Below are 12100 nucleotides of genomic sequence, written 5' to 3'. Positions count from 1 at the left end.
ACCATTTGATGCAGCCCTGCCCTTTGAGGATGCTGGAGAGGCCTTCTCCCTAGGAAGGTATTTTAAGTAGCTCTCTACTGAGAGTCTGTGAGCAGACCCTTTAGGTTTGCTGAGAATTAGGAGGCAGTAGGAGCGTTGCTTGAGTTCAAAATTTCAGGCCCACTTGGGGAAGCCAGGAACAGCCTGCCTGGGGATCCTGAAATGAGGCAGGAGGTGTTTCCCTCCAGTTAACTCACTGGCTGGTTGGGACTCCCCTCTGGGTTGATTTTCAGTTTTTTTTACACTTTTTCATGATAGGAGACTTTTGAGTCCCCTGGGCCCAGGGTAGAAAAGACCTGCCCCTCCACCCCCTCAATGAGTAAGAGGTTATAGTGGTGACCTGCTGCAAGGAAGAACTCCAATGTTAATTTTAGTTGAAGGAGCAAGGATTTTGGTTTGTGAGATCCAGGAGGAAGAGTTTTGGCAGCCCCTTCCTTCCTGCATTTGTAGCAGTGACAGCTCCTTGTGCTAAGTGGATCCCATCCTTCGGGGATTCAAAAGAGACAGAAAGAGAAAGAAGTAATCTGCTAACTTTGAGTAAGAACTAATTAAGAACATCTGGGGACCCTCAGCTGGAGTCTTCAATCTCTAGGGATATAGAATTTTTGGACTCTAAGTGTAGAGACTGTATTTTTTATCTTTTACCAGTTTCAAAGGGGTTTTCCCTGCCCAGTTGGGAACTCCATTTAGCCAAGCCCTGGCGGGTGGATGTTCCCTTGCCCTGGTAACTGAGCAGTTGCACAGAGGGAAAAGAACTGTAACAAAAGAGAAATTATGTGGCGCTGAGGACTAATTTAAGTGTGTCATATTTCATCCTATTGTTATGATTTGTGGGTATGTGGGCCCTTGGCCCGAGATGCAAGTTGTTACTACTTGTGGGAAGGACCCCCACAGGTCTGCATCATCGGGAGGTGAGGTCAGAGACAGCGGAGAGCTCTGGGTGAGGCAATGGAGAGGTCCCGTGGTACCAGGAGAGAACCCCCTTGGGAGTAGACTGGAGGCAATACCTGGGCAGAGACCCCGAGGTGAGGAGTGCCAGACAGCCTGCAGAGCGAGGAGTGTGAGGCTTGGCTGATTAGGAGGTACTCTGAAGGGCAACCCTGAGGGGAGGAGCTGCACAGCGTAGGATGATGTTGTAACGCAATAGGCCACAGGACGGGGAGGCCTGAGCTGAGTCTCTGGTGATGACGTAGCACCGCCGCTAGGAGCGGGAAATGCTGACAGTCTCGATAAGTTATGTAGGTGCGATCCCAAAGAGCAGGGAAGTGTGTAAAGTCCCAGGGAAGCCAGAGGGCGCTGCCCCGAGGAGCAGGGAAGTCCTGGCAGTCACCAGTACAACATAAGCGCGGTCCTGAGGAGTGGGAGGCACAGACAGTCTTGTTCAGGATGTGGGCGCAAACCCAAGGAGCAGGGAAGTCCCTCTGTAGAACTCACGGATAGTTGAGATGTCCCAGAGGTAGCCCCGAGGAACGGGAGGCCTTGCAGGTTAGAACCCAAGAGATGCAGAGCCAGCCCGAGGAGCGGGGTAGGTGAGGAGAGCAAGTCCCCAATGTGTGCACTGGCCCCCGAGGAGCGGGTACCAGACAGGGTCCAAGTCTCAGGAACACGTAGACAGTAGTCGAAGACGTACGGAACTTGTTGCCAAGTCGGCTAGCTGAGGGCGAAGGTGGAGTTTAAGACGCTGGTCTGATGACGTCATCAACTGGAGACGCCCTCGAGGTTCCCGCTGAAGAGGCTTCAAAGGAGGGCTTGGTGGCGTGCGCTTGTGCCTAGGAAGGCCTGAAGTCGAGGAGGGTGGCGGTGGCGTCCAGGCTGCCAGAAGGAGTCCCGAGGAACACGACGGTGAACACTGGCCCGAGCCGTGAGCTGCCCCGGGGAGGGCAGGAGAGCAGTGCAGGAGGTCAGTACATGCAGTCGCAGCTGTCTTGACCGACGGGCATAACACCTATTTTTCTAGCAGTAAAGACTTTAATTTTGGACACTGAACCAGTGGCTCCAGTGTTTTATTTGGCACTTACAGCACACACACAGGCTGATTCAGTAAGGATCACGGAGAATGGGCACTCCCAAAACGTGCCCAGCCACTTCTCCTGGACGCGCTATCCTATATTTAAATGAGGAGTTGCGCTAAAAGGAAGTGCTAGGGACGATTATGCGCCCCTAGTGCCTCCTTAGCCCAGGAGAGGTGGCTCTATCAGCAGGGTCAGGAAACCGATGCTCAATTTTATGAACGTTGGTTTTCTGAACTCACTGATAGCCATCGGTTAGAAAAATGGATGCTGTTAAAATTGAGCGTCTGTTCTCCTAACCGGACTGGCTGGCACATTTTTAAAAAGTTTTTGGTTCCTCCAACTTAATATCGCTAGGTATTAAGTCAGAGGGTGTACAGAAAAGCAGTATTTTCTGTTTTTCTGTACACCTTTTCAGGCTGCTCATAAAGTAATGCCTGCAGACGTTAATTTATGAGCGTAAAATGTACAGATTGGTTGCACATTTTACTTTCAGTATACCGGGTGACTAATAGCCTCGTCAATATGCATTTGCATGTGATGAGCGCTATTAGTTTCCAGGAGGTTTGGCAGCACGTTTTCAACACGCTAAACCCCTTACAGTACAAGGGGTAATAGACGCGCGTCGAAAACACGAGGCCAAACATATGTTAAACAGTGCGCACGGCCAAGTGCAGTTTACAGAATCGGCCTGCCAGTGAAGGAAAAATATCCCTCTTCCAGGGACAAGAAAGTTACAAAAGAGTCATCCCTGTCACTCCAGGCTGTAAAAGTTAAGTCTTTCCCCCCACCACCAAAGGATCTAGACCCTGGGGAAAGAGACAGTAAAAAAGCTAGCCAGGAGTGGTTCCAGTCCCAAAGAGACTATCATTTCTTTTATGGCTACATTGGTGTGCAGTCCACGCTCACGGATGGGGTTACATTTACATGACAAGACACCATCTAGTAACCAGTAGTACCACAAATACCCACACTGACAAAAGATTACAAAATTAAAACATACTTTCTAGATTTTTTTTACAACTGAAAACATGATTATACAATCAACAGCACATTATTCTGAGGCACTCGCCATCATATTAATAGAAGTGCACGTATGTGTATATATATGTGTGTGTGTGTGTATGTGTGTGTGTGTGTGTGTGTAATGGAGAGGGCATGTGGTTATATGGATCTGTGGTGCAATGAGGTTTGTGACTCACTGTGTTTTCTCCTCCGGTCAGGCTGTTGCAGTATTAATACTTTGAGACACAGACCACAGCTCTCTTTAGAGTGCTTTATAAGTGATCCCTTTGGTTAGAAGGAAGACAGTATTGTTGAGCGGCATGTGGGTCTCTCTTGCCTCTGGAACTAATTAGGCAATTTAAATTTTTCCAGTGAACAAAGTCTTAATACCTGACTTTTGGTATCCAAATATTAGTTTCTTATTTATTTATTTGACATTTCTTCTAAACCACCTTTCCAAACTCAAAAGATCACCCAAGGTGACATACAAGTATTAAAACATAAAGTAATTTGAAAACTTAAAACATTATATCATTAATCAAAAGTGTCTATACTTAGTATATAGAGGGCAATTTTCAAAGCCATTTATGTGAGTAAAACATGTTTTACCTGTATTAATCGGCCATCGCAAAGCTGTCCTCCAAGACTGCTAAACGTTTGTATGGTGTTCTACAACAAATCTACTTTTAGCCGCATTATGAAGAGGCATTTCCAGGGGCATGATTAGGTTGGGTGAGGAAAATAACATGTGAAGATTGCATTTTCAAATCTAGGCTCATTATTTTCCATTAAAAAGTACCCACACAAAAAGCAGCCAAAAGCATCTGTGGGTACTTTGTACCTACAACAAGTTTAAAGGGAAAGTACACATGTACTTTCCTTTTGAGAACTGGTGCAAAGCCCATTGCAGACCTGCAGACTTTATTCCAATGCAGGAAGTTTGAAAATTGCCCCTAGAAATAGCAGTTTTGCAATAATTGCATGAGAACTTTACCAAGAATATTTTAAAATGTTAATATTTAAAATATCTAAATCCATCTGATGAAGGGAAACTTACCACTTCTTCTATGGCAACTTGCCACCATCAGCTGCCATTTTACTTGAGTGGGTCTGTAAAACAGGATAGCGAGTGCTAAAACTGTAAATGGTGAAGACGACCAAAAAGATATTCTTATAGATTTCTTAAAATATAAGGTAATTGCTTACCTTCAATTATTGTTCTCCAAAGTTAATATTGTCATAGATTTATAATAAATGGCTCAGCGATCTGTCGTTACTGCTTTGAGGAGATCCCTAGCTTCAGGTTTTTATTATTTAGAACTCTGCCATGCAACAAACTGCCAATTGTCAGTTCCTTTTAATCCAGGTGAGTGGAGATTGAAAGAAAATTAGACTGCAAGTCCCAAAGGGAGATATATGTAGCAAAAACTCAGTTATGGAAGTTGAAAATAACTTATTTATAAGAAGGTGAATATTCACTGGGATAGTGAGTGGGAAGTTAGCTGTGGAAGTTAACCAGCTAATAGGGTTATTTTCTAAAGGCTTATCGCACATATGCGCATACAACCTATTTTATACTATGCACGCATATACGCGTGTATGTTATAATATGGCCATGTCCTTTGGTGTGAGCTGGCATGGACATGTACATGTATGCCCGTGCGGCTGTTTAAAAGTTGCCGTAACCATGTAACAAACAATCATAGCAATATCACATGAATATCCTATGGACAACTCAATGGCATATATTGTAGCAATTTTCAAAAATTCTCTTACATGGGTAAAGTACATTGACACGTATAAAACCCAATTTTAAGGATGTAAATGCTTTTTTAAAATCAGGCCCTTAGTGTTCTTTAGACAATAAGGAGACTTTCAGAATATCCTGTTGTAAAGATTTATTAAGTTCATAGTAACTCAGTTGACTCAACAAGTATTGTGGGCTCCCTCTATGAAGACACATAAAAATGAGACAGAGTGTCTTAAATTACAATCGTGCTGCTTTAGATAACCAATAGAAGTCATAAAGAAGCAGAGTGATATGATCAAACCTTTGGCATGAGTAAGCAATCTCACAGCACTATTTTGTAACAACTGAAGATAATGAATCTCCCTCGTGGGAAGACCCTGATTCAAATAGTTGCAGTAATCAAGTTTAGGTGTGACCAATGAGTGGATAACCAAAGCTAAGTCTGATTGTTCTAATTATGGGGGTAACCAAAAGATTAACTGCTAATGGGAAAAATGAGCACACCAGTGTACAAATCTGGGAATTTCTTAAACTATCCCCCAAAATTAGAGAAAAAATAATAATTTTTTTTTTAAATCTCAAGGTTTTCTGTTGAGTCATGCCAGGTCACCAGCCCAGAACCTTTTGAGTTTGTTTCCTTTTCCCTCACTGGAAAAAAGTGAAAGACCTGACCTGTTAACTATTTTATTTAGAAAATTCTCACTGAAAATCTCTCTTCTTCTATTGTTTACTTTGCATCCTACTATCAATATTAATTTTAATCAATTTTAATTCATTTGTAATATTACAAATTTGGCCTTTTTAGATTTATCATGATTTTTAGTTATGCTTTGATTTTCATGCTTTTTGTTTTGCTATTCTATATGTAACCCCAACTTGGATGGCTCAATATGAGTCAAGAGCTCACTCTCAATTTCAGGGCTAAGTCTTGGTTAAAAAATGTTCACTCTCCTTAAACCTCGATAATAGATGCTCTGCAGGAAGGCTGAGTGGAGGTTACCCTACAAAACCCTGTGCTCTGTCTCCAAGTGCAGAAGACCCAGGACACATGAATGGTGTTCTAGCATATAGTCATTATTAAAGCACTTGTCCAATACGAATAATCTGACATAGAATACACTTTCTCTTTGGTAAATCCATAGTCCATAAATAAATACTTCAAACATAGGCTGTGTAATCCCTCTTCTCTGTTACTGAAGTCCCAAGTATTTCCCTCTTGAAATTAGGGACTCCTAGGACATTCTACTTGGATACTCTATCCAATTTAGGGCTTCCTGTTTGGTTCTTGAATTTTCCTGATGCTCCTATCTGATTCTTTCATAGACCCTCTTCTAGTTGTTTATTTGGGAAGACGGGGGCACATTCAATCCTGGGGTAAAATCACCATACACAGTCACAATTCTAAAAATATCTCCGGGTGTGGATTTATATTCTGCTTTTTGCACTTTTTTCAGCGCTTCAAAGCGGATTACATGCAGTTACTGTAGGTATTTCCCTATCCCCAGAGGGCTTACAATCTAAGTTTGTACCTGAGGCAATGGATTCTCCCGTGGGGACAGAATAACCTCCAGGGCCCAAGGTGCAGGGTAGGCAACCTTCTTTCCAGTATACTCACAGTCTGTAAAGGAAATTGTCTGTCCTTGTGCCTATAACAATGCTGGGCACTTGAATGAGGTGTTCAAAAAACAAAGTTTACTGCAGCAAGTCTTCCAGGGTTATAACAAGGCACCACACATACTTTCTCACTGTCACATCCAAACGTTGTCCAAAGTCTCAATCTTGCTTTCTCTAGGTATGTGTCCCTCAGAATGGCTGGCACTAAGATAACCTCTCTTCCCAGGTTTTAGAAAAGGCTCCCAGTATGGTAGGGGTCCTCTAACCAGGAGTGGGTATCTCCCTTCCCAAGATAATAAAAAAAAGAGACTGAGGTCACAGATGTTCTCTCAGACTCTAATCTTCACAGTCCTCTCTGTTCCTGGGGTAAAGATTTTGGTGGTGGACTCCAGATGAACTCCTTTGCACTCACAATTCTCTTCTCTGATGTTAAACTGAATATTTTGGGTCAAAGGTTCCAACAATAAGCATAGCAGAGGAATTCCTTTCTCCCCTCTTGTGGTCAGGAAGAGTGGGCAAATTTTCTCCAAAACCAATAGGACAAATAAAACTTCTCAATTACCAAAAAACAAACTCTCTTGTGGCAAGTCACTACTGTTCCACCAAGTGTTGTGAGATGGGAGCAGTAGGTCTTTTCTACCCCGAATTTCCCTGGGCTTCTCTATCCCGACTTTCCATGAGCTAGGAGCAGGGATTCACAAACGACCACTCCAAAAATCAATTCTTTAAAATGATGACTCTCCTTTCAATATGTGGCAAACCCGATCAAGCACAAAACTATAAGAGGAATTCCTCCTCCTCTTCTATGCTTACAGGCTGTGGGGCCTAGTCACAGAATCAGGTAACCTCAAAACTGAAACAGATCTTACTCCTCAGAAAGCGAACTAAAACATGCCACACCATACCCTGTCCCAGCTTGCAGTTATGCAAAAAGGAGCTACTAATTCCAGCATCCTTACAGGAAGTGCTATCAGTAATGGTATGCTCCTTCCTTTCTCCTAACCTGTATTCCATCTTAGGGCCTATTGGAGACCTAAAGGATCTCTACACTTTCTTCTGCTTTCTCTCCATTCAGTTTCTCTGCTTGTATCAGATAGGTACTACCATTACTCTCCTCTTTATAATGCATAGGAATCTGTTGTGGATGAACACCTCTCTTTTTCCAACTGTGATGGATGTCAGACAGAAACAGAGAAACATGATGGCAGAAAAAGGCTGTATGGACCATTCAGTCTTTCCATCCATCCAATTAATTTAGAATTATAATTCTCATCATTTCCTTAGAGATCCCCTAAATTTATCCCATGCTTTCTTGAATTCAGATACTGTTGTTGTCTCCATCACTTCCACTGTAAAGAAATAGTTCCTAAGATTACTCCTGAGTCTACCCCCTTTTAACCTCTCCTCATGATTATCAGCTCCTGGGCATGGAAACCTTTGAGATATTTCAATGTTTCTATCATATCTCCAACATGTCGCCTTTCCTCTAGGACAGGGGTCGGGAACCTATGGCTCGTGAGCCAGATGTGGCTCTTTTGATGGCTCATCTGGCTCGCAGACAAATCTTTAATAAAAAAGTAAAAATCTTAACAAAACCCCCCACCCTCCTGACGCCCTCCAAGACCTCTAAAATTAATTTACCACAACCCCCCACCCTCCTGACCCCCCCCAAGACCTGCCAAAAGTCCCTGGAGGTCCAGCGGGGGTCCAGGAGCGGTCCGGGAGCGATCTCCTGGACTTGGGCTGTCGGCTGCCAGTAGTCAAAATGGCGCCGATGGCCCTTTGCCCTCACTATGTCACTGGGGTCAACCAATGACGGCGTAGCCCCTGTGACATAGTAAGGGCAAAGGGCCATCGGCTGCCAGTAATCAAAATGGCGTCGGTAGTGAAAAACGATTTTTAGTGAAAAACGATTTTTACGAAAATTCGGGGGGAAAAGTGATCTTTTTTTTTTTTTATCTGATATATTAATGAATTTAGAAATATTGTACGATATTTCAATTTGTTAGAAAAACGATTCACATCCCTAGTGAAACTATTCAAACAGGTTATGGATGTAATGCATTTGAAATAGTTTATTATGCCTCCTGCATACTGTTATAAAAGTTAAAGGCTCAAGATAAAATATTAGAATAAACAGAACACACACTACTTTAATAATTTGTACTTACTGAATAAGTGCTGCTCTTTCAAAGTACTGAATGGCTTCTTCAAAAAAACAGGTATCAACGTAATAGGCTCCCAACCATTCAATGACCTCAATATTTGAAGGGAAATGCCGATATGACTGGCAAAACACAAATGGTGAAAGAAACACAATTTAGGAATAAACTATGCACCTGGAATTAAACTTTCTGATGCAAAAAATATGAATTATTGCATTGTGCATGAGATATTATATATTGATGTGAGACAACTTTACAAAAAAGGAGAAATTACTACTTACCTGCTAATTTCTTTTCCTCTAAGCAAGACAGGCCAAATCCCACAAGTGGGTTATGCACCTTTATCAGCAGAGACAGAGTAAAAGCTGACATTATGGATATATAGCTCTGCCCCGACATCAGCCCACCAGTATTTTCTGGAAAAGCCAAACCGTGGACAAACTGATCATACTTGAAAATAATTATTAACAATCAATCACTCATGCTTCCAACCCATAGAAAACAGTGGGCCGGATTTTAAAAGGGTTACGCGCTTAAGTTAGGCGTGTAACCCTTAAAAAACCCCTTGTGCGCGCTGAGCCTATTTTGCATAGGCTCGACGGCGCGCGCAAGCCCCGGGACACGCGTAAGTCCTGGGGTGTTATGACTTGGGAGGTGGACTCTTGGTCCGGCGATGAACGTGCGCCCAGCCGCCGGAAGGTGAGGCCAAGTCCAAGGTTCACGAGAGGTGGAAGATGGAAATCTGGATGCAGGCGCCTCCTGCAGGTCGTGTGGTCCATATAGCTGGCGCCTCCAGCAGGTCGTGGGATCAGGAGCTGGTGCCTCCAGCAGGTCGTGGGATCAGAAGCTGAGCTGGCGCCTCCAGCAGGTCGAGGGATCAGAAGCTGGCACCTCCAGCAGGTCGTGGGATCAGAAGCTGAGCTGGCGCCTCCAGCAGGTCGAGGAATCGGTATGCACAGTCCAGAAATCAGTGCCAAGGGAAACTCCGCAGCCGGTCCAGAAGTCCAGTGCCAAAGAATATTCCGCAGCCGGTCCAGGGATCGAGAGCCAAGGATACTCCACAGCCGGTCCAGGGGTCGAGAGCCAGAAGAATACACCGAAGCCAGTCCAGGGGTCGAGAGCCAGGAGAATACAACGCAGCCAGTCTAGGGGTCGAGAGCCAGAGAAAACAACGCAGCCAGTCCAGGAATCAAGCACGGAGGATCAAACGCAGGAACAGAACTCAGGAACAAACCACGAGAGCCAAGAAGCCAAGGCAAGGTCTGGGGCTCCAGACCTTGCCTTAATAGTCTAAACCCCATTGGAGCCCACAGGAAGGTGTCCAGTCATTTCCTGTCGTGGCCCCTTTAATAATTGGCTTCTGCCGCGCGCGCGCGCAGCCCTAGGGAACTCGGCGGGGGCGGCGCCAATGGAAGAGGAGAATGGCCGACGCCGCGGCCATGTTGGTAGCAGCAGGAATCGCCGTGAGACGAGCCCGTCGACGCCGGAGAAGTCATCGTGAGCGGGGCGGTCTGCTGCGCCGGTGAGTGCTTGGCCCCGGTCGCAGCTTGCTGCCGCCGGTGGCCATAACACGGGGCTTCGCAAGGGGGGCGTGTCGGGTGGGCGGCTCAAATTTCGGGGCGTTCCGGGGGCGAGGCGCCGGCTCGGGGGCGTGGTCGAGGTCTCCGGACCAGCCCCCGGGTCGGGTGATGGGAAGGTTTAGATAGGGCCAGGGGGGTGGGTTAGGTAGGGGAAGGGAAGGTGCGGAGGGGTAGAAGGAAAGTTCCCTCCGAGGCCGCTCCGAAATCGGAGCGGCCTCGGAGGGAACGGGCAGCGCGCGCAGGGTTTGGCGCGCACAAGTTGCACAAATGTGCACCTCCTTGCGTGCGCCGACCCTGGATTTTATAAGATACGTGCAGCTACGCACGTATCTTATAAAATCCGGCGTACTTTTGTTCGCGCGCGTAGATTTCTAAAATCTACCCCAGTGAGTGCAGATCAAAGAATTAATGTTCACTAAACTGAGGGACTGGGTAAAACACCTACCAGTCCTCCAGCGACTGCACCTGAAGAGTGAATCAAGGCAAAAACTGGCAGCCGAGGGTGGGTCAGGAATTGGCCTGCCTTCCTCGGAGGAAAGGAAATTATCAAGTAAGTAGTAATGTCTCCTTCCTCTGCACTCAGGCAGGTCAGTTCCCACAAGTGGGATGTACCAAAGCTACTCACGAACAGGATGGGAGGTTGCTCATTGTCCAGTTAAGACTGCACACATGAAAGCTGTATCCTGCTGAGCCAAACAACCAAGCGGAAGGCTTAGGAAGATATGCAAAAAAACCACATCACTACCTGGAAAAACTCGGCTGGAGACGATAATCAAGGCTCTGCCCATAGTAGTGCCTGAGCCCTAGCGGAATGCACTCTAAGTCATTTAGAGAAAAGAATCTTGGCAACCACACAGGTGGCTGTGATGACATCCTTTTTCCAACAGGCTAAAGTTGCCCGAGTTGTCAGTTCCCCAATCGATTAGACTTCCTGACATCTAAACATCTCAGATGCCGCTTGATAGCTAAGGTCCATAAGAAACAATATTCAATCTCATTTCTATTCCTGCCTAACACGGGTAGGAGAAATAGACTGATTCAAATGAAACTTTGAAACCATTTTCAGCAACAGAAGGTACGGTCTGGAACTGCATAGCACCCGAGTCACATATAAAATAAACTGTCCTTAAGGAAAGTATATTCAAGTAAATGCTACATAGCGATTGAAAGGCAGGAGCCTCCAAGGATCCAGAACCAGATTAAGGTTCAACAAGGGCACTAGTATCCACCAGAGAGGACAAAAATTCTTAACTCCCTTCAAGAACCGAGACACATCTGGAGGGGAATACTAAAGCCCTCCATCAACTTGCCCCCCTAGAAGAGGCTACAGCTGCCACGTGAAACTTCCAAAAATTTCTATTTTGAGAGGCTGAGAACCTCGCAGCTCACATCAGTCCTTGAAAATACTCCAAAAGTTAACATAAGCCAGAGACAGAGAAAAAAACATCCCAACCCAGCGCAAGGTGGAATCACTGCAGCAGAATATCCATGCTTCAATAATTGAAGGACAAAAATTGACCCAGATCATCATGTAGAATGGGTCTTTGTGCAATAGATCCACTCATGGCAGCCACTTGAGTAGCTTCTGCAGATCAGCCTATCACGTCCTCCGAGCCAAGCCGGAGCATCAGAAACCTAAGTTTAGGTCTGACTTGTAATCTTTTGCATGACTCTGCCTAATAGTGGCCATGGTGGGAAGGGATATAGCTCCATGTCCCGTGGCCTCTTTGGAACGAGAGCATCGATATGCAGCGCTTCGGATCACACCTGTGACAGAAGGACCTTGGAACCTTGCGTTGGCCAAAGTCTCTAGCAAAGCCAGAAGGGTGACCCCAGTGCCACCAAGAGCAGAAAGGTCTTGGCCGAGAATGCCCATATCATGAGAGCATCCATTTGCTCTGACACCTGAGGGTTCTCGGTTCCGACTTGAGGAAAGAA

At 45.3% G+C, this 12100-nt stretch overlaps 1 protein-coding gene across 1 annotated transcript in view; it reads right to left on the bottom strand.

The window, feature by feature from the left end:
- LOC115092047 (intraflagellar transport protein 88 homolog) overlaps positions 1-12100 on the bottom strand; it is a 353514-nt gene that overhangs the window by 62601 nt on the left and 278813 nt on the right. The window contains exons 21-22 of the mRNA XM_029602513.1: positions 8589-8704; positions 4111-4163 (exon numbers count right to left, since the gene is read on the bottom strand). Coding sequence (XP_029458373.1) covers positions 4111-4163; positions 8589-8704 — 169 coding nt within the window. The remainder of the gene's footprint in view (positions 1-4110; positions 4164-8588; positions 8705-12100) is intronic.

The sequence above is a fragment of the Rhinatrema bivittatum genome, chromosome 5 (genome assembly GCF_901001135.1).
Source record: "Rhinatrema bivittatum chromosome 5, aRhiBiv1.1, whole genome shotgun sequence".
Taxonomy (NCBI): domain Eukaryota; kingdom Metazoa; phylum Chordata; class Amphibia; order Gymnophiona; family Rhinatrematidae; genus Rhinatrema; species Rhinatrema bivittatum.
The sequence above is the reverse complement of the archived record's forward strand: the minus strand, read 5'-3'. Positions and strand labels throughout refer to the sequence as shown.